Source organism: Artemia sp. Qi Xiang Cuo, chromosome 11 (assembly GCF_049724085.1).
Source record: "Artemia sp. Qi Xiang Cuo chromosome 11, ASM4972408v1, whole genome shotgun sequence".
In the NCBI taxonomy this organism is placed as follows: Eukaryota; Metazoa; Arthropoda; class Branchiopoda; order Anostraca; family Artemiidae; genus Artemia; species Artemia sp. Qi Xiang Cuo.
The window spans coordinates 540,190-562,943 of record NC_142804.1 but is presented as its reverse complement, the minus strand read 5'-3'; the positions used below and the strand labels follow the sequence as shown (position 1 = coordinate 562,943).

The 22,754-nt window shown below is 34.5% G+C and overlaps 1 protein-coding gene across 1 annotated transcript in view; it reads right to left on the bottom strand.

The window, feature by feature from the left end:
- Positions 1-2,831: 2,831 nt before the first annotated feature.
- The window catches only part of LOC148946507 (uncharacterized), a 304,047-nt gene continuing 284,124 nt past the window's right edge, over positions 2,832-22,754 (bottom strand). Inside the window, exon 8 of the mRNA XM_089097124.1 lies at positions 2,832-9,237. Coding sequence (XP_088953250.1) covers positions 9,183-9,237 — 55 coding nt within the window. The 3' untranslated portion in view covers positions 2,832-9,182. The remainder of the gene's footprint in view (positions 9,238-22,754) is intronic.

Here is a 22,754-nt window from a genome sequence, read left to right as displayed (position 1 = left end):
ACACACACCCCCCCATTTAAAATTACTTCCCCCCAGAAAGTTATCATCACAAAGAATACCCCCCCCCCCTGCCAGGAAAATTACCCATCAGACAATTCCACCATTCTAGCTTAAAATTTCCCCCGGAAACTTTCTTGCGGACGATTCCGGGTGAAAATTTGTTCTTAGCGTCCTTTCATTTGAAAAGACTTTAATTTCTGATTTAAAAAAAAAATCAGGCTGGAAATCCCCTCCTCCTTGGAAAATTTCCCCCGCAAATACTCCGCCCTAGTAGGAAGTTACTCCTGCAGAATGTTCCCTCTGGAGAATTTATCCCGTGGAAAACTCCCCCATGGAAAATTTCTCCCGTGGAAAATACCCCCCCCCCACAACGAATGAGCAATTCCCGAATGAGGATAATAGCAATTAAGCTGTTATTAATTATAATTTGTTTGGGAAACGCACCCTCTGATTGGTCAATCGTAAAGTCTGAGCTTGAAAATTCAACAATGTTCCAATCTACATCTTAAATACGGAATGTATCATTGGCGCTGCAATCGTATGTAATTTCGATTTTATCCCCAAGTGCAACTACTATGTAGTCCGGTCATATTACTCATCTAATTAAGAGTTATACGCAGGAATGTTAGATGGCAGAATGATTTATATTAACAGAGATCTGAAAGAGAAGGTCATAATTGTTATTTTGAATTATATCTGAACGGTGCTTTTCAAACCTTTCCTCATGACAACATCCTCTTTAGCAGACACCCATTAGTGACATCCGCGCAAAGCATTTTGACGTAGTATTTGTTTTTTTTGCTACTGTTTGAAGGTTTTCTCTACATACAAAAATGAGCGTTTTACTAATATCGAGAATTCACTAGCGTTAATTTGAGCCAATCAGAAGTTATATAATTTTTCAGCTAATTCAAAAATTATACGGAAAATCTGATTGGCTCGAATTAGCGCTAGCTAAATCTAGGCATTAGTAAACATCATTGTGGATGGGGTTTTATATTTCCTGACTGTACAGCGTTTTTGATATTTTTCAAAAAAAACTGACGATCTGATACGAAGGTTTTCTGACCAATATAACAAATTTTTGCTTTGAAAGTTTATGTGCATTGCAGTTGAGCAGGATTTTTGTATATTTTTCATTAGTTTCCTTTTGTGTCTCTATTTCTGCTTTTAAACGTGGATTTGCTTATTTTTGTGGTAGAAGTGCTGATTTTCGTTGGGTTCTCTTCTTTTCTTCTGTACCCAGTGTTGAACACTGTAACGTCCGACAGCCCCTAGTTAGAGTGGTTGAAAATTTAGAGATGTTTATGTTTCTGTGTTCTTTTTTTTTATACGGATGGCCTTTTAGTCTTTCTTATCTTTCTCAAACTCCTATACAGCGTGTCTTCGTTATGAACAGAGGGTTTCAATAAATAATAATAATTATTATTATTATAGGTATACCCGGGACTAAGGGAAGAACGAGGCCATTCGGTTGGATCTAGTTGAGTGAGCATGTTGACGGAAATAATTGTCAACTTTTAAGGTCTTAGAATAGCAAATATTTATTCTTAATAAAATAAAATATTAGAATAGATAAGGAGCTTTAAAACATACTTTGAAGCGGGGGGATGGGGTAATAATGGGGGGTGGGTAATGGCAGCATAAAGGGTACTTTCAACAGCTAAAGCTCTACCTCAAAGCCATCAGTCTTACCCAGAAACAACTTGGGAGAATACCTACGACACTGACTTGGCTAGTAGGAAGTTCTATATGTGGCTTAAATCCTTCCAATGAACAGATTCTATTCGATTTCTTTTTCGAGTTTAGCTAGAATTTTTGCTCAGAGGACTGAACCCCGATAAGAGGAATGCTTAGTCCCTCCTAGGCTGTACCAATTTTAGGCCTCAGTTACACTTTAAGCTGTAAAAAAGAAAAAAGAAAAAACAAACCAATCGATGAACTAAGTAAATACAAATCTTTATTATGAAATGAATCCATGAACATGGTATACATTTTGCACCAATAAGATATAGTAGTGCACCTTTACCCCTACCAGTACCAAACACAACAGTATTTTAATGAAACACGAGAAAAGAACCAACAATTCTTAGTAAGCAAACCAATAGAACAGTTTTCACAGCACAAAAAGATGGCTTTTTTTGTCTAAAAATTGCAGATATGCAAAACATTAAAAAACAAGCAATTTTGATATAGTTAAAAACCTGGTTGTGACAAAATATATACAAAGTCGTTAAAAAGCACGGTTTAATTAGGTATTTCCTGTTCGGAAACATTTGGACATGAATATTTCCAAGATATTTTAATATTAAATAGTAATACATATCACATTCATTTCATACCCACCTCATGCGATAATTCGACCAATACATTATAGGGTGTTTTTCAAGCCGCAATTAGAAGTACAACCCTAAAACACACCTTGAACTTCGTTCAACAATATAATCGTTGAAAGTAAGATATTGTTTTTTCTTTTAATCTGAGAGATATTTGTGCGTGTTGTCAAAATCATTATAAATCGTTTAGTTCTTCACATTGGCATGTAGATTCATTATTATTTTCAAACATTATTTTTTATTTGTATTACTCATATTCTTGACCAATAAAAAAAGATAAAAAAAATGGCAGCCTAAATTCAACCTCTTTCTACTACTGGTTAGTTGGAAAATATGGTATTTGTATACAACGAATCCCTTGTGTTCAGACATCGGAAGTATGAGGATTGTGAAACTGAAACGACAACACCACTCGACGCGGGTAAAAATAGTCTCTTCAGTTTTCATATTACAGAGTTCTCACTGCACTACAATAACAGGTTATTAAAAAAAAAAAAAAAAAAAAAAAAAAAAAAAAAAAAAAAAAAAAAAGGGTTTGCTATGTAGACAGGTACAATTTAAACGTCAGGCGTGAGCCAGTGCAACCAGATTTATTGCTTAAGAGGAGCTATAACAGCAAAAATACATCAAAAGGAGGACCGTATCCAGGATTTTTTTTTTCGGAGGGTGTTTACAAAAAGAATTTTAAAAGACGCATCCAAAATTTGTTTAGATTCATTTTTGTTACGTTTTTACGAGTCGGACAGGCATTTGGGCGAAGGAGTGGTCAAACCCCCTAACCCCAATGGATACGGCCTTAATCGAAAGCGTCATTTTTTGAGTGAAAATGCACCAAATATGCAATTTTCATAAAAAATCACTCTGAAGAGAGTCCTGATTTGAAGAATTCCCTGCATAACCACAAAAGAAGTGGCGAAATGCCACGAATGCGGCCCATCTAACTGAAACGAGATGTAACACACGCAGGTAATCTGCAACGGCCATTATTCTTTTTTTTCAAGCTTAGTATTTCTCCTTGAAGAAGGAAGGACACAAATGCAAAACAGGACTGAAAACTGTCCATTTAAACTTTTTTGTATATAAAAATGGGCTAATAATTTTTCAGGTCAAGAAACTACTTTTCCAGCGTGTCTGGAAAAGTTCATAACAAAAATAAAAGTATTTGTAATTTAAGCTTTCTAACAATTCATATTGTCACTGTGTCCAAATGTCCCCGAATAATTGTACAAAGAAATAAAGAGACAAAAATGCTTATTTTCCCACGCTTGATACTATACTTGAAAAGTTTTCCCTTCATCTTAATATTAGCTGACACTTCCCCTTCACAATCAAAAGATGCAATACAATTAATAAGGCACCACCATCGCCATGGAAGCAGATGGTCTTGCATCAAACATACACTATCACCTGGTCTCTAGTGAGAATTATTCTTCGTTCATTCTCATTCCGTCACTTTCACCAGAAATAAGGTCAATTCTGCGCCCCTGAATGGCTCTTAAATAGACACTAGAAAAGGTGAACGCAATAAACTAATTTGTTTAGACTAGTCTCTCTAGTTTGTCGCTATCGCCAGTAATTCCAAAATGTTTAGAAAGTATTTAAAGTTTCACAGCAAACAATGAAAATAACTTTAGTTTTCATCAAAGAAAAACAGAGAGAGACAGCGGACTATTTTTTAAGTATATGTTGTGCAAAATTTATTCTGGTGAAATTTTTTAATCATACGAGTTGTACAGTCTGCAAAGGCAGCGACAAAACGAGGGACTAATAGAAACTTGCGCCACTAAAATGGTCAAAAGGCATTTCTACAAATGTCCAGTTTGTAATTGAATAACACTAACCCTCAAGCAGGAAGCAAGGGTACCAATTGAGGGGGAGGGGGGGGGGGTTGAAAATTATTTCTTTTTGGTATTTTTGCAAAAAAATCGAAAAACAGCAAAATTGCCCACCACTAGATTTTAAAAAATATACCACCTCCCCCCTAAATCCTAAATTCTTATGAAGTGGCAGTACTATCAAAATTAGAATCTGTTTGCCAGCCTACAGTCCGAATGTGTTTCTAGAATATAAAAATCTTGCTGAAAAATGCATATGCCACCATATTTTTTTTTTTAATTTCCCCACATGCACAGCGTTTTTTGACGTTAACTAAAAACCGTATGGTAAATACAAGCTTTTTTATTGACAGTCTGAACACGAAACCCCGAAGTAACAATAGCCTATCTTACGGATCAAAAATATACCTGATTCAATGAGAACTAAGCTTTAATTGAATAAGTTATTTAATATCTGTATATAATAATCAACGCAAATGATCGTATTGTTCCTCGTTATGGCTTTGAATTAGAATTCTACCACTCCTAACTCCATCCAAAAAAAAAAAAAAATTTGGCGACTGAAAAAGATTTTTGAGAAAACAGAAATAAAACCATGGATGTAGCTAGGGGGGGGGGGAGATACGCAACGCTTGCCTTCTTTAGAAGAAAAAAACTCAAAAAGCAAATTTAAAAGTATATTCTGAGAGAATATGATAAATATGTCTGCCCTCTTAGTTCATCAATATCGCTCTCTACCAGAGCCCAAGGAAAAATAATCAGCCAAGGAAGGATTAAAAACGACTTTATAACCGACTTTAGTTAAACGTTACATACAAAGTCTTTTAGTATCTTTATAAAGTCATCAGAATGAAAATTAATTAAAGCGTTTTAGCTTTAAATAAAAAAAGGATAACTGTGGATAAAAGACAACGTTTAGCTAAAAAGTCGCATTCAATTAGAATCACAGTATGACACTTGAGTCCCTTAAAAAAAATATTTGGCAAATGGACGTAGTCTGTAGTAGAGTACCTTTTTTAGAAAATATGTGCTAAATCCATAGATGAGCAGCTAGGATGAGGAGAAGAAGCAGTGCCATTAAGAATACTCATTGTCTTCACAGGAAAAATCATCAAAAGCAAGTGAAAAAGCAAACTTTCGTTCTTACAACAGATGGTAAATTTGCGCATCTGAAATGGCAATTTGCTTGCTCCACCCTACCCAGAGACAAATCTTTGGCTACGTCCACAATTGCAACTCAGGGCGAAGCGTGCAAACTTTGCGCAGGCGTGTTTAAAGCCACAGTAAATGAAAATGCAACTTGCGCATGAATTTCTTTACGCTTTGAATTAGAATTGTCAATGTTACTTTACTTCAGGAAGTAAACAATTAATAAACTCTTCTGGTAATACGGGTGACCAATCAATTTCCGGACAAAATCTTCTTTAATATGTTTACTGAACCTTTCAGAGATCTGCAGGATTTGATGTTTTAGCTGAGTTTTGATCATTTCTAATCACCGGGCTTTAATATTTCCTTTAAAATGTCAAAGATTGAACCAGAAAATGATCGTATCTTTCACGAGAATGAAGTCATTGTATTTGCCAGTTAAGGTCGAAAATGAGTTACGCCATTCCGTTTTTCTTTTCTCTTTTTTCAAAACAGAAATCCAACCCTGTTTCCAGCCTTTCTTGTCGCCTAGAGACCTACAAAATATACTAAAATACGTTTGTACGCTGCCGTTCAAAACCTAGGAGCACACAAAGTTTCACAGTCGATTTCCTTAAGTTCACATCTTTGAAGGAGTGACAATTTTGCTCTCAGGAAACAGCATGTGGAAGAATTAAACGATATCCCTTTCATGTCCTTTTTAATTAACAAAGATAAAGTAGTATAGGTAGCCTTATGGTTAAAGTAAGTCAGTAATTTTACAGGAGTTAGTATGTAGTTTAGTATTTTATCTTTCAAAGCTGTAATTGATCAATATTAATATTTTTGCCGTATCATAGGGCAATAGATCTGAATTTAATTTCAGTTTGTTGAGGTTAATTAGAAACCAGAAACGTAAAAAAAAAAAAAATTATTTTGAAAAGGGAGGAGCCTGGGATCTTATGGAAGGGAGACACATATTCTGAATAACGACAAAAATGGGGAAATTATATGAATATGTAATAAAGACTAGAAAAAATCATTTAAGGGGGGAGTGGCTTGCTCAGACCCCAATCCCCCTGTTTTACCTGCCTGTAACAAAGTATAAGAAAATGTCTTTTGAAGAAGGTATCTGAAGTCGGGACGAGAAAGAGGGGAGGGGCACATTTGTAAAAATCTATTTCTCCTTTTTCAATGGTATAATAATTAACCTTCTAATGGAAAATACTGATTATGTTATAAGCCGTAAAACTGTATCGTAGTGAACCGAAAACCACTTCCTAAAAAAAAGTAAAAAAAAAAAACGATCCCAGATGTTGGTTTAGGCGAAAGTCACAGTCATTCAAGATGAAAAAAGGGAAGAAAATATCAGGCCTTTGTTCAAATTAGCACTCATTTAACATCACTTGATTTGACGAAGAAAGAATTTCACTTCCCTTACAGTTCGCATTTTATGATTGCAGCTTCATTTGAGGTAATAAAAAGCAGAGACATGCCCAAGAGAGTAAGAAAGAAACTGTCAGACGACTTAAAAGTAATAAAGTGAGTCAAATAAATTGAAAGAAACTAGACATGGCATGACATTTACAAGAGACACAATTGGCTGAGGCTCTTAACTGGAGAATCCTAACAGCATGTGTGATGCAGTAACGATTTTTGGGACCTTAGGACTCCTAAGGAAACTTTCAAGTGGCAACCTAGAGAACCAAGGAGGAGGGATTGTCGCAAGAATGCCCTGTACCCCACATAACAGTCAGATCTGCAAGTTTCTTGACACGTTTCTGCTACCCGAAGGGAAATATACACTCGCGGTAGCGGACACAGTGACTAAAGACTCCTTGTCTATGCCATAGGTGCCTAGGAGACACTGGTGGATATAAAATCCAAGTTAATGTTAAACAGAAGTTCACACATCATAGACTACTATAGTTACTTTTCATATAACCAATGAGCAGTGTGCTCAGGAATGAAAACCTCAGAAGGAAAATCATCGTAAAATGTTTGACAGAAGGTCAAACTCCAACCCTTTCTTATTTACTTGTTAAGGCAAAACTGAGCAAAAGGTGTCACCTAAATAGATAAAATGTCAAATTATTGAACTGTGTTCAGATAAACACTGGATAAATCAAATTGACAGGAAATGTGTTGAATTGCTGTTGTAGTTAAGAGAGCGTAATAAGATGACTACTAAATTACCTGATTTGGAATGTTGGTCAAACCATTCAGAAATAAATCGCGCCCTATTTTAATTACTTATTCGGGAAAAACAATGATAAAAGGTGATATTTGAATGGTTCAGATGCCAAATCGAAGACTGTGTCAGACAAACACGGAAAACATCGCTGGTATTGGCTATAACAACAAAGAAGATGCATCAGTGTCTGTGGTTGAGCGCAGGATTGGGAACAGATTTTTTTTTGTCTTTACTGATGAGTTTAAGTGTAAATAATGAGTTTAGGCAAATTTCAATACTTATTTAGCTGAAACTCTGCTATACAAAACATTTTAGCCTGTATTTTCAAGGATTTGTTTTTGTCAGTTTGGGATATTAACATATTCATATTATGGTCACCCCTCTTCCATAAAATCATATCTTGCGAAAATCTAGTTTGGAGTTCTTTACATTAAGTAAATCAAAGATTAATTTTAAAGTCATTTATACATTTTGATTGTCCTAATTTTTTTTCTGAAGAATCCTAATCTTTAATTCGTCTAAATGACTTTAAACCTGATTTTTGGTTGAATTCCAAATAAAGCAATCCGATTTTTAGCAGTTACGATAACTGACAAGGTGGACGAAGTTGTGTGGTAAGTCAGTTTGGGGCATTAAATATTAACTGAAAATTTAAGAGTTAATCAAATGATTTAACTGACGATAAAAGCAAAAAAAATGAAAACTAAAGTTGACTTATTTGGCTTTTGAACAGCTTATTTGTCTTCGTTATATTTTTTTTATATATTCCTATGTTATAATCATTATTACTCTAAGCGTAGACAACTCTGAGAGACATACAAGCACATTTATCTGCTGCCCTTACTAGCATAGGAAACTTCCAACTTTTGAAGTCACACTTCAGGAGGAGTGATGTTTTTCCCCTAAGGACATATATTAGCGATAAGGCTGTCAGACTGACCCTTTACTTATACTACTTGTTTGAAGTTTTTTTTTATTTCTTTATTTTTGTGCATCTAAAATAATTTAAAACGGTTTGAATGACTGCAATCATACTCATATTTGTGACTGTGCATAGTCCCCTCACATTATTTTGTGCATAGTCCCCTCATAGTCCTACCACATTATTTTTTTTTTCGAAAGCAGGTGAGCATGCCACAAAAATAAAGCTGAGTGATTATTCTTAAGATGTAATTGCCTTTGAAGGTATAATTTCTTTTTCAGGGTTGATGTGTACAGTCCCCAGCCCCGTTTTAATGTATTGTTATAGATTATAATCGAGGTTGTACATAATGAGAAAAATAAAGCGGAGCTATTAGTTTACAACCCTTACCTGACTGCGGTTGTATACGTATTTTCTCCCAAACGGTGCCACTTTGGAGGGAGGGAGCAACTAGAATGTCAAAAATGCCTTATTTGTGGCATTTTCATTGAAAAAACCGGAAAAAAATAAATCAACTGTGTACTACATCCCCCCCCCCCAGATATTTGCATTATATTCGTTCGTCTTCAGAACTCACATTTTTCAAAACGACATTTAATGGAAAGTATGCACTCACTGAAAATAAGACTGAACGTTTTGTTTCAACTTGAATGACTGTGATCATCTAAAACTACGATTAAAACACATCTTGTATCCCCGAAAATTACAACCGAAAAGAATAAAGTAAAAGAACCACATAATTAACAGTGTTCACCACGGATCGTACTTCATAGGTCAGGTACCGAATGATCCATCAGCTTTTTCACAAGACTTGTTGACATGCTAAAAGAAAAAAAAAATACATATAGAGATTTGAAAATAAAGAAAAAAATTAATCAACATTTAAAAATATTGACGAGTTCACTATTATTTATAACAATTTATCCGTTTATTTTCTTTTATTAACACAAGGTGTAACCAAAATTCACATAATGAACTTTCTATATTGATTATTAGAAAGTATCCGTCTATATGTCAGAGAAAAGAAGAATAGAAAAAGAAGAAAGACGAGGAAAAAGAATTCTAAGAGCGAAATAAGACAAAAAAAAAAAAAAAAATAAAATAGGGAAAAAACTGCTTCCTTTATTTGTACTAGCATAAACATTCACTTGAGCACGAGTTTATCCTTATCGTTCATGTACACAGAAATTTTTTTTAGGGTGGAGGGGAATTATAGATTTTTTAGGTGTGGGGGGACGAATAATTAAAAAAAAAACCTTATCGGATAATTTGAATAGGAATTTCCCAGAAATTCAGTAAAGTTTAAGATTTAAGAGGACCGACCCCCCCCCCCCCCTGTGTACATCCTTGCCTAACATGACTGTTCAAAACCAAGGAGAAACAGCCGAAAACCAACATAGGCTATGTCCGTAGAACATCCGAGGATGGGCAAGGACGTTATTAATCTGAGTCACCCTGTCAATACGACAGGTTAGTCATATTGAAATGTCAATATGACAGCTCCATAAATTCTCATTATTGTATAGATTAAATACGGTATGGTAATTAAACTCCAAGTGAAGATCCACCATGAAAGCTGAGACAAGTAAAATTTCCTGTGGATGGCAAACAAAAACCTTTAGGGAAGAGAGGACCACAAAGAATTAATCAGAAGAGTCTCATAGAGGAAATTTGGGATACGACGATGGGAACTTTAAACTTGCAACATTGTTGTGCCTACTCAAATCAAGTCAAATTTGATGTCTCGTAACATAAAGTCTTTGGTTCAGATTGTATAGTCAATTTTATCATTAAGTGTGGAAAGTTCCAGCGGTTTATTTCTTGAATTTGTATCCTTATTATTTTCTTACGTATGAAAGGAACTTATGGATTGCCATTATAGCTTTTAATAAACAGTAACATTTTTTTTTTATTAAAACACAAACTCGGTCATTAAGGCAGTGTTGAAAGTCTATTTTTTAACATTTTCACACTTAGGTACAACGATGAAACGGTTCCAAAAACGTAATTATTAGTAAGATTGTTAGCAAAAAATTATTTTAGGCCGCCAGAAAAACGACTTCATCATTAAACCCCGAAAACAGATATAGGCCGTGTCCAAAAGAGCTTATTGCAAATAACTGCAATAACGTATTGAGTAAGCGTAATTTACTACTTTATTGAACGTGATCTGAACATCAAAATGAATTTCTTACTAACGAATAAATAAATCTTGCAAACCCATAAAACTTTTGAAACTAACCAAAATTTTCGTTAGCGTATACTGGTAGATATGTATCTATCAGTATAGGCCACGCTAACAATGTTTCTATATAAACAAAAATTACGGTACTGGTGCATTATATATAACACACGAAAGAAGTCAAGTTTGGTTAATGCTAATGAAATAAAATAAAATGAAAATATAATAATTTAGAAACAAATTTAGGCTATATATTTGTACATTAGGGAGGGGGGGTAAAGCATAACATATGATAAATAGGTAAACTAACCTAACCTAATCTAGGTACCTCCCCCCCCCCCCCTAAACCCAAAAAAACAACAGTTTAATGATTGTAAACGAGATAAGAATCACGCTTTGCAATCCATTATCTCTTGCAATACCCATTTGACGGGTTTCCATTTGTATTTCCTTGTACAGTCTATAGCGCTGTGTTATATATAATGCACCAGTACCAACATCTCTATACAACCCCGAAACCCCTTAATCAACAAGTTATTGCAGTTATTTGCAATAAGCTCTTTTGGACACGGGGTATATCTGATTTCGGGGTAGCTTAGAAATTTCCACCTGTAAAAGGGACGAATCGCAGCCTATTGAGCTCTGAAGCACAATAAGCAAATAATTAATTGCAATAGGTTTCCTTAAGTGCTTTTGAACGCAATTTAATAAATGTAATGGATCAGTCTATTGAACGCTAAAATCACAAAAATCCATTGCAGTAAAATTATTGAACACGGAGATAGCTTGGGCATTTTACCATAAATTAAACTACTTGTCGGTTATTGGATACACCTTCAAGAATTACGCTTAGGTTACATCTCAGAAAACCGGTGTCAAAGCTGCAAAAACAAGTGACGGATGATACAATGCATTAGACTTAGACAGAGTGCATCGGCCTTGCGTAATTTGGGATATATATTTGCACATTGGGGGGTGGGGTAGGTTTCCATAATTTTGTTTCTAAAGTGTTATTTTATCTTCATGTCTTGTTATATTTCATTAAGATTAACCTAACTTCACTCTTTGGGTGTGTTTCCAATAACTGACAAGTACCTAAATCAATTATTCCCAAAGAATATCTCACGCTAATTCCCCCATTAACTTCAATTTGGTCGTTACTTTTTTTCTGTCCATTACGTTCTGTCGGTGACTTTGTAACCACCTCCAATGTATTAATTAAACAGATATATAAGTCACTGGTCAGATCAATTCTGCCGCAGCTCGCAAATATCCATTTTTGCGTGAAAACTAACATATATCAGCTATGCTATAATTTTGCTTTTCCGTTTTACCCCTACCGCGTCCATCTTATTCGTTATCTCCTCAAAAAGGAAACCAACAAGTCTTTAATTATTCTCAAACTGTTTCTTCCCCTTTTTTTATATGTATATCGCCTATCTCATATAAGTTCCCCTGATCATTTCTCTCGTGAAAAATGTAGAGATAGACAGGTCATTCTACTTTTCTCAAGAAACAAAGACAACAGTACAAAATGGGGAATTACACGAGAAAGGAAATCCTAAATACGAATGACTTAAGGTGGGGAAAAACCTTGTTAAATAGCAGATGAATGATGGGGAAATTGTGTTGAAGGAAATAGTGCTGACATGGCAATTTGAGGCTTGAATTCTGATATGCTTCGTTTAACTGATTGCCCGTCTATTGTGAGATGCTATTCCATTCAAAATGGATTTGTGCAATTCTATATCTGGAATAATAAAAGTCAGGTCAGATAAATCCATCAATTAATCTTAGTGATGAAAAGAGTAAGGATTGGGAAGGTACATTCTTTTGACACGGTTACCAATTATACATTTCCCCTTAACACTTAAGTTTTTTTATTGTGAGGTTCATTTAACTCAATGTTAATTTTATGAATTTATATTTGAAACCTTAGAAATCATAGCAAATTTTTGGATCAATATCCAAACGAGAATCAAGATTTGTCATTTTGTACTTCTCTCTATTCTTCTGTATGGATGCAAAATATGAAATCCAAACTGAAAACTGAAATATAAACTCTGAATTCTTTGGATCATAAATTTAGGAGGAACACGCTCAGACTGAATATTCACCATTGAGCAGCAAAAAAAACTATAAGACAATGATATAAAAAAAACAACATATAACCCCTGCAACACCCGTCGTCACCACTTCTCATAGTTCAAACATGTCTGTCAAAGACCATGGGGTGTTTTTGTCTCAAATGCGCTTCAATGCAAACCCCTCCCAGGATAAAACCCAACTGAGAGCCAAATTGTGGCTATCGTCACCATGGCTGCCAATGGGATCTCTAAGAGCTTACATTTCACCCTCATGGCATAGCCACTGAAACTCGCCCACCACCCCTTAGCGCTAGGGAGATATTCAAATCATCATCACTGACCCTGTGTACCGGTTTAATTCTCTTTAAACACCGTTGGATGTCTAAACGTAATTACTGACTATGCCCTTTGAGAAATTGATCTGAAAGGAGAAAAAAGGGAGGAAAAACAATAATCGGCCAAGTGCCGAACGAGTTTATGTTCAAGTCAAATTATTTTTCAGTCTCTTTGGCATATAGCTAACGCCCAAAACAGATTGCTTTGTTTCGACTGCAGCATCTATTATTTGGATTGTTTCCTTTTCCGATAAGTCGAGGTTTAGAAGCACTGGAAAGATAGAACAGGCAGTTAGCCTAAAAATACGAATGAAACAGGTAGCTACTTGCAGCGAATTGAAACTTGACATGACAAAATTATTGTTTAATCTAGCTAAGGAAAAACATTGTGAGATTAAAATAAGAAAAAAAAGGGAAAAAACAGGCAAATTATAGAACGATGGTTCAGGCAATCTAATAAAATTATTAACATGTACTTACATTATATCACATTAGTATCAGATGAGTATAATATTATCAGATTGGAAAGATTTGTTTATATTCTCATTTTTAAAACAATTAAAAAAAGAACAAAATTACCCAACCTAAATTTTGAAAAATACGTTTTGCCCTTAAATTTTCGTGAATTGGATCAACTGCTGAAGAAATCATGAACAAACCTGTCTTAGAAAAAGTTTTCTAACTCTCTTTGGAGAAAAACCCTCTCCCCTAAATTTCGAATAATACATTTTTTGGGGTATTTTTTATTGAAAAATTGAAAAAACAACAAAATTGCCCACCCCAAACTTTTGAAAATGCATATATGTATATCCAATATATATATATATATATATATATATATATATATATATATATATATATATATATATATATATATATATATATATATATATATATATATATATATATATATATATATATATATATATATATACATATATATATATATATATATATATATATATACATATATATATATACATATATATATATATATATATATATATATATATATATATATATATATATATATATATATATATATATATATATATATATATATATATATATATATATATATATATATATATATATATATATATATATATATATATATATATATATATATATATATATATATATATATATATATTGGAAGAATAAAACAGGAAGTTGCCCTACAAGAGCCAACAAAGCAGGGGAGTTCTCTCTGATAGGTAATAGGAGAACAGGATGAGACTAAAATAAATTGGAAAGAAAGACTGAAATTGACATTTCCTTTCACACATAGGGAAACTGTCGCCATTTCCTTTTGGAAGATCCGTGAAAGCATCTTGGCCTTTCTTGTTACTTCTTATAATCAACTTCTATTAATAAATGTCACGGGGTTTTGATTGTTTTTTTTTGGAAAATATTAATTTTTTCTATTTCCATCTTTGCCTCCAGCTGAACCAATACATGAGTATTTGTACTTTCTCTGAATCTTACCCAGTAATTTCCCAATTTTTATGTTTTTGGCATTAATTAGACTTTCCCTAAATAATTGCTAGTGCCATGCTGTCTAACCATAATTAAATACAGAAAAAAAATATCCAGAGCCGAACGGATTAATCTGGACAAAAAAGAGAACGGAAAAGATTCTAGCGAACAAAAGGGTCCAAAGCCAGTGAAAGAGAGAGAGAGAAAAAAAAAATCCTTTCTAAATTTACACAAAAACAAGCATCCAGACAACAGTGCAAGAGATAATTGGACCAGAGCACAAAACAAAATTTTGATAAATCCAAGACGGACGAAAACAGACAATCTCGAAATATCAAGACGGACATACATGACTTTTCCAAGAATTATTCATGGATGTTGAATATGGATGCTCACTTATTACAGGGTCTTCTAAAACCCTACCGACGCCACAATAGAGGATCCAGGATAGGATTTCAAGGACGAGTTGTAGCACCGATCGTGTACCTTTACAACCCCAAGTTAAAGATTTTATACGGTGTCAATGGCTGTTTTCGACAAGTTTACACCCTCCCTCCAACGACCTATCCCTATTTGTACCGCCGTTTGCTCCTCTAAAAATGTATTGGACAGACACAGCTCTAGGGAGAGAACCTGGGTAAATAGTTGAGTAGTGCTATGACACGCCCTAAGTTTTAGCGGGCTGGTGCAATGAATTCTGTCATAAAAAGTCTTTTTTGGGGACTTTCCGAATTCGATCGCCTTGGGATTGGGAACATTTTGTTTCCTCCTATGGCCAAGTTGCACAAAACGTCAGAATTGTCAAGAGAATTTGATTTGACGTAGGTATAGAATTTTGTGTCATCCGTCCTATCATTGAGAAATGGTCTCAGAGAAGGTTTATTTCGTTTTTTTTTTAAATTCAATTAAAGCTCTTAAATGAACTCAATTATTTTTAAAGATCATTCCGTTGAGCACAAATCTTCACATGAAGTTAGATTTACTAAAATATCTTGTAATTACCTTGTAATGGCTTGTGAAATTATCTTTTTAGCTTTTTGTATCATAATTTTTTCATTCAATTAAATTAACATAATGACAGCATTGTCAATAGAATCTAGAAAAAACAGCCATCCCAAGATACACAAATCTAAAATTAGGGAGAGCTTCCAGCGATTGTTTAAACTTAAGAGTGAAATAATCTCAAGAACCTACATAAGCTACAATAAAAAAAAGAAAGCATGCAACAGCTTGAAAAGAAATAAAGAGGCTTTTTTCTCCCAGCGGCGCACCAAAGGAGGGTCTAAAAGTTTCTCTATGCAATTCTCTTATCTTCACAAGTTTTAATGAACGTCCTTTTCGTTATGGATTCACAAGTTGTTCGACCTTAAGTCACGAAAAAAGAACTTTAATGCAACTTTTTCTAAAAATCTTTAACCAGTTTATTACAAGAAAAAAGGAAACAGATCGAGATACGAACATTATTCTGTAACCTCTCAACATTTTTAAGAGGTGAGCTTTCATGAGATTCTATAAATTTTCAGCAAAGATGGAGTGGGGATACAACCTCTAAAGACAAAGACGCTGAAAGATACATACGCAGGACTAGCCCTCAAGTCTCCCAAAATTTCCTCAGCAAAATTCCACAATCCTTCAGTAAATATGAAGAAATAGATACCGAAGACAATTTTTCAGCACAAAAGACGGAGCTTTTTCGAAAATCCAAAAGTATTACGCATTAGCATAATTGTCAGGTTGTTCTTTAATTTTAAGTCATGAGGTGGCAAATCAGCAATTTCAGTTGAATTGAGAAATTCTGGCGTGTATTCAATTCCTCCATCCTGTTTATCCTTACAAAGAATCAAATATATGTAGTTTGATGCTTGTTGCATGTCTCCTATTTAAAAATATTGTTATGCTTCATTTTCGTTCATCATTACCTCAGACATTTTTTCCATGGCTTTACCTTCTGCTATGCAAATTCATTTATCGTCTTGTATAATTTTGAATGACGTCATATTTACCAGAAAACTTCTCTTCCAGATTTTTCCAAGTAATTATATTTTTTCCTTTATTACCTTGTTACAAAATTCAGTAACAATCAGGCATGCTCCATTGCATATCCCCTTTAAATATTCAAATCTAATTTATCGTTCTATTCTTTAGTTTTATGCAAAAGTGTGGAAAGTCAGCAATTTAAATTGGATTAAGAAATTCCCAACTGCATATGTTGTTGTCCATCATTTTCGTTTGCGATTCTTTGTGGTATTTGCCGTGGGAAAAATCTTCCCGTTAGATTTTTTTGCAAGATCCAAAAAATAGCCTACTGTTTCAAATTAAATTTTGCTTCATTAGAAAACACGTTTTGAAACCAATTCATAAGTTTTATAATAATTGTTTGAAGATTTAAAAGTCATTGTGAACTCAAATTTATTCTGGTATCACGAAACAAAAAATAATAACCCAATAATTCCAAGTGATTAAACTGTCCCGAGGAAAACTTAATAATACTTTCCCTAGAGTATAGACCTTATTAATAGTGCTCCCCGAAATTGAATTTTAAACTTGAAGAAAGGATTGCTTAGAAATTGCGTTAAAACTTCATTTTTAGTAAGTTATATTCTAAGGAAAGCAATTGAAAGGTGCAGGCTAGATATATATATATATATATATATATGCACATAAGTAAAGGGTATTGAAAAAATGTCTAAAATAATGATAAACGATAATGAAGAATGATAAGATATACGGTTAGAATACTTGCGACAACGACACTCATAAAGAGTGAAAATTGAAAGTGACTAACAAAGAAATAGCAGATTAGAAGATAAGTGCCAACCGAGAATTAAAATGAGTCAAAACAAAAGGGAAGAACAAAGAAATATGCGGTTACAAGACATGCGGCAACGAAGAGCAGAACAAATTACATATGAAAAAGAAGAACAAAAATATGCGGTTAAAAACATGCCACAGCGAGAACAAAGAAATATGCGAATAGAAGGTAAGAGGCAGCGAGAATTACAACCGGCAGCGAGAATCAGGACGCGTCAATTATATTTTGGAAAATTGGCATTCTGGGATTTGTTGGTCTGCAAAAACGATCCACACAGATCACGAGTTCGAGAAAATTCGTTTAGAGCTTTAACTTTGGAAAAAAAATTCACACGAGTGACGTCAAACTTATGAGCACATTTAAAAAGAATAAATGACATCATTTCCCCTCCCCCACGAGTGATCGTATCCTTTTTATATCTATGACACATGCAAAATTACAAAGTAACATATTTAAGTATAAAATACCAAGTGTAATAACTCTATTTACCAAAGGTGTTTCAAGCAATTTCATAATGCCTAGAGGTCAAATGAACAACCCAGACCATCAAATGTGACAAGATTAATCAGAGCAGCTAAAGTAAAGAGTATTGAAAATATGTCTGAAGTAATGATAAAACGAAAATGAAGATCAAAGGAATATACAGTTGGAAAACTTGCGTCAACGACAATTACAACGCGTCAAAACCAAAAGTGAAGGACAAAGAAATATTCAGTTAAAAGATAAGCATCAGCAAGAATTAAAATGAGTCAAAATAAAAGTGAAGAACAAAGAAATATGATGTGACAAGATTAATCAAAACAGCTAAAGTAAAGAGTATTGAAAATATGTCTGAAGTAATGATAAAACGAAAATGAAGAACAACAAAGGAATATACAGTTAAAAAACTTGCGTCAACGACAATTCCAGCGAATCAAAAACAAAAGTGAAGAACAAAGAAATATGCGGTTACAATTATCCTCTTTATATCTATGACACATGCATCATTACAAAAGTAACATAGCTAAGCATAAAATACCAAGTGTAATGACGCTATTTACCAAAAGCGTTTCAAGCAGGAACAAATGAACAGGACAAATGGACAACCCAGACCATCAAATGTGACAAGATTAATCAGAGCAGCTAAAGTAAAGAGTACTGAAAAGTAATGAAGTAATGATAGTAATGATAATCGAAAATGAAGAACAAAGGAATATACAGCTATAAAACTTGCTTCAACGACAACTCCAACGAGTCAAAAGACCTGATGTCATCTGGGATGTGTACATGGAAGATGGCCTGAAACCTAGAACAAGAACAAAGTGTAGAACAGGGATCAGAACTCGGGTTTCGTTCACAACAAGGATACCCCAGAAATCAAAAGGGAAAGACTTCTTGCAGGTTGATGAGAATAAGCAAGAGCTGTTTGACTTCCTTTCTGAAATTTTGTTGGAAAAGACAAGCCAACCCGAAGATCGAAAGCTATTTGCTACGAAAAAAGAACATGTGTTGTGTTCTGACCAAATGGTCGATCCTGGAAATTTAAGTCCCTGTACACATGAAGAGGCGGATACACGCATTGTCCTACACGCAAAGGAAGGCCGTGATAATGGGTACAAGCTCCTAATGGTTCAATTGGTAGACACAGATGTCCTCGTTTGGCTGGTTCGATTTTTTTCACGATTTGAATGTCGAGGAATTGTGGATGTTTTTTGTAGTTGATGCAAACACGCATCCGTGATCTTCTTCTGGCAAAGGCGGAGAATGGGTTCCACATTGGAGTGATTTGCCGGAGGCGTCTACTGCCAATGTTTAATAGCAAATCTGCCATGTACCGCCAGATGTAACTGTAGCGAAAAATGTGCTAGTGCTTAAAAAAGTTATTAATTTGTTGATATAGTTATTCAAAAGTTATTGCTTCCAGCCAAATTTCAATCGAAGTGATGCTTTGCTTACAAGTGATTTGAAGTACTTCTTTTTGCTAATTACGATGAATCTCACAAAGTGCCTAAGATATCTTTTTGTAATACGTCTTATATCTTATTGTAATAAAAATATTGATTCATTCACCCAATTGCTTTCTTGCACAGTGCGAAAAGTATTCGTTACTTGGAGTTTTCGGCATATCCACAACGTTCTGAAATAGAATTTAGTTCTTGGAAACAGCTTCTATAGTCGAGTCGATGTCCGACTTTTCTTTACGCACATTACATCGTCAGAACTTCACAAAATCTAATGTGACCTTGTGATAACGTTGTAATTAAAAAAAAAAAAAAGACTGAGGTCTGCAATCCTGATTTATGACCCCTAATAATATGCTAAAATGGCTTGTCCGATTCGAGCCTCATTTTTTGCCAGTGCGATCAGAAGCTCATATTTACCCATTCAAGACTTTGTGCGCTATCTCAACCCTTTTTTTAAGATAGGCAAAGTTATACAACGTTTTGACGACGTTCTTGTCACATAATATGTTGCTCCCTTTCTAGGAATTTTCAGCATAGTTGAGGCCTCATCCACGGATTTAATTTACTGACTCTTATAAATCAGCGAATCGATAGTTGAACTTTTGCGACGTTTTGTGACGTTTACACAACGTTTTTATGATCTGAGGATAAAAGTGAGACAACCAGTGGGTTCAGCAGCATTTTTGACCCATTTCAAGACTTTCTTTGCCTATTAAAACCCACTTTGAATATTGCGAGGTTTAGACAACGTTCTTATGATCTGAGGATAAAAATGAGACGAACAGTAGGCTCAGCAGCATTTCTACCCATTTCCATACTTTCTTAGGCTATTAAAACGACATTTGACAATTCGGACGTTAGACGACGCTTTGTCGGCGTTCTACCGATCGAATTTTTTGCCGCCAGATCCAGGATTGTTCAGCACGGTCGCAAATATATGTCCAATTACTTCCATGTTTTCTTGAAAAATACACGATTCTCATGCTTAGCCGCTCTAATATTACAACGAGAATCAATGTATACAAACTTGCTGTGTGCCGAATGTTGTGACCCGTCCTCGAAATCAGCCGCAATTTATTTTTCTCAAAACTGACATATTAAAATTTCTGGCCAGAAAAATGATCTAAATAGGTCAAAACTTTAAGAAAAAATTTGTATCTGTTCCAGGGTGGTTGTATCGAACCTATTGTGATGCCATGGCATCAAAAAGAGGCTCATATTGTTTGCAATTAGAAGCCAAGCGACAATGCGAATCAATATTTGTAAGCCTTCCGCGAAGCCATGCCGGGGCCCGCCCCATGACATAAAGAAGAAAATCACATTGTCTGCGATTAGAAGACAAGCGACAACGAAAATCAACATATACAAGCCTGTCGCGTAGCCGAGCCGTGGCCCAGCCTCAAAATCGGCTACATAGTTTTTTTTTCTTAAAACTGGCATATTGACATTTCTGGCCAAAAACGATCTAAATAGGTCACAATTTTAAGGAAAAATTTGTATTTTTCCCAGAGTGGTTGAATCGAAAAAACATTTTTGCAATTACCCGTTTTTTCCTCTTTCCGCAAATCAATGTCTTTTCATACTGCAGTCTATTCAACGATATTAATTTAAACAACTTTTTCCACAAAATAAGTTTTTCAGAGAAAAGTGAAGAACTCCATTAATCAAAAAATGTGCAAAAATAAAATCAAATAATCTAACAAGCGTGAAACTACCATAAATCAGCATCGATAAATAAATGAAACCCAAAACACACAGAAATAACAATAATTAACCGAGTCAAACTCAAAACGAGTAGAAATTAACATAAGTTGGGCGCAAAACCCCTATACCTTCCTGTTGGGGTTCCACCCCTGTTTCTTTTCCTTTCAGATAAATGACCTGTTTTCTTTTTCTTAATTACATTTGCTTATAGTATAATTTCAAAAGACAGGTTAAACTCCCGTTACTAAGTGATATGGTTTTGCAATAGGTAAGCTTTGAACCAAGTTTATTTTTATACTTCCTGGTTTGGGAGTCATTGAAAGATAAATCTAAGAGTTAGAATTGGGTTTGAATGGGGATGTAGCTGATTGGCTGGGCCAATTGGAGGTCCACCCATATGAACAGTTGTGTAAAGATTATTATTATTTTTTAGTCTATGCTTTGACCCCGTTTGGGGAAAGAGTCTGCGTTTTGACCCCGGTTGGGGAAGGAGACGAACATTGGTGGCAGCAAGAACAGGAATTATTAACAGCGTTGATAATAAAAGAATTTCGCGTTTTCGAAGAGACTAGTCGAGTTAGCCTACATAGTGATAGTAGCCTATTGTGGTTACATATAAAAAGAAAAGAGAGAAATATTGAATCAATTAATACAATTATGAAAATCTATTATGGGCTACGCCTTGTGAGATCAAATTGAAAAAGATAGGCAAGACAATGAAATACTTCATCAGGCCCGTATGGACAAAATTGAAAAAGATAGTCAAGCCAATGAAATACTTCATCAGGCCCGTATGGACAAAATTGAAACAGATAGACGAGAAAGAGAGAAAGATAGACGAGAAAGAGAGAAAGGTAGACAAGAAAGAGAGAAAGATAGACAAGAAAGAGAGAAAGAGAGGGTAGATAGAGAACGAAAGGAAGAGGGTGATAGAATAGCCAGAGAACGAAAGGAAGAGGCTGATAGAATAGCCAGAGAACGAAAAAAGGAGAATGATAAAATAGCTAGAGAGAAAGAAGAAAGACATCACCAAGAGTTTAAAAGAACCATGATAGGTCTAATTCTAGAAAGTGAGATTTTATCACAACTAACTTCTAGTCTGTCAGATAGCCATAATAGAATCAATCGCGAGAAAATGAAAATTACCAAACATTAAACACTTTTAGGAGAAAATATACACCGTCGCTGACTAGGGGGGAAGGTGAACCGGCCCATAAAACAAATTGGGAGGCTACGCCACCCTATCGGAAAAAAGAAATGCTTGATAGTCAAAATGATGATAATCTGGTAAAAATTGATTTCTCGGAGCCTTTTTCTAAAAATTACCAAAATAAAGGAAAGAAAGTAACCTACAAAAGACGAATTGGGATATAGCACATAATCAAGGAAATATTGACGAGTTTTTGAAATCACATAAAATAGAAGGAAAATTAAAAGGGAAATTGACCGAAATGGTAATTGACTCAGGGAGTGAGCAAACTTTTGTGCGAATGGACCTAATTAAAAAGACGAAAATAAACCATAAAATATTATTACAATATTATGTTATTTTGGAGATAAGTACCAATGCCCGTCTTCTTGGGAAAGAATAGAAGGTGCAAAGAACTACGGTACGGTACAAAGAATAACGATATAAGCAAGGTTAATACCTCCGCCAGTAATGAAACTTTTAGTAGGAGGAGACTTTGGAGATATCTTTCCAGAAAATAAAAAAATTGAGTACACTTTTAATGAATATGCGACGCTAACAAGTACAGGCCAAAATGAAACGCTGATTGTATTAAAGAAAAAGGAGAC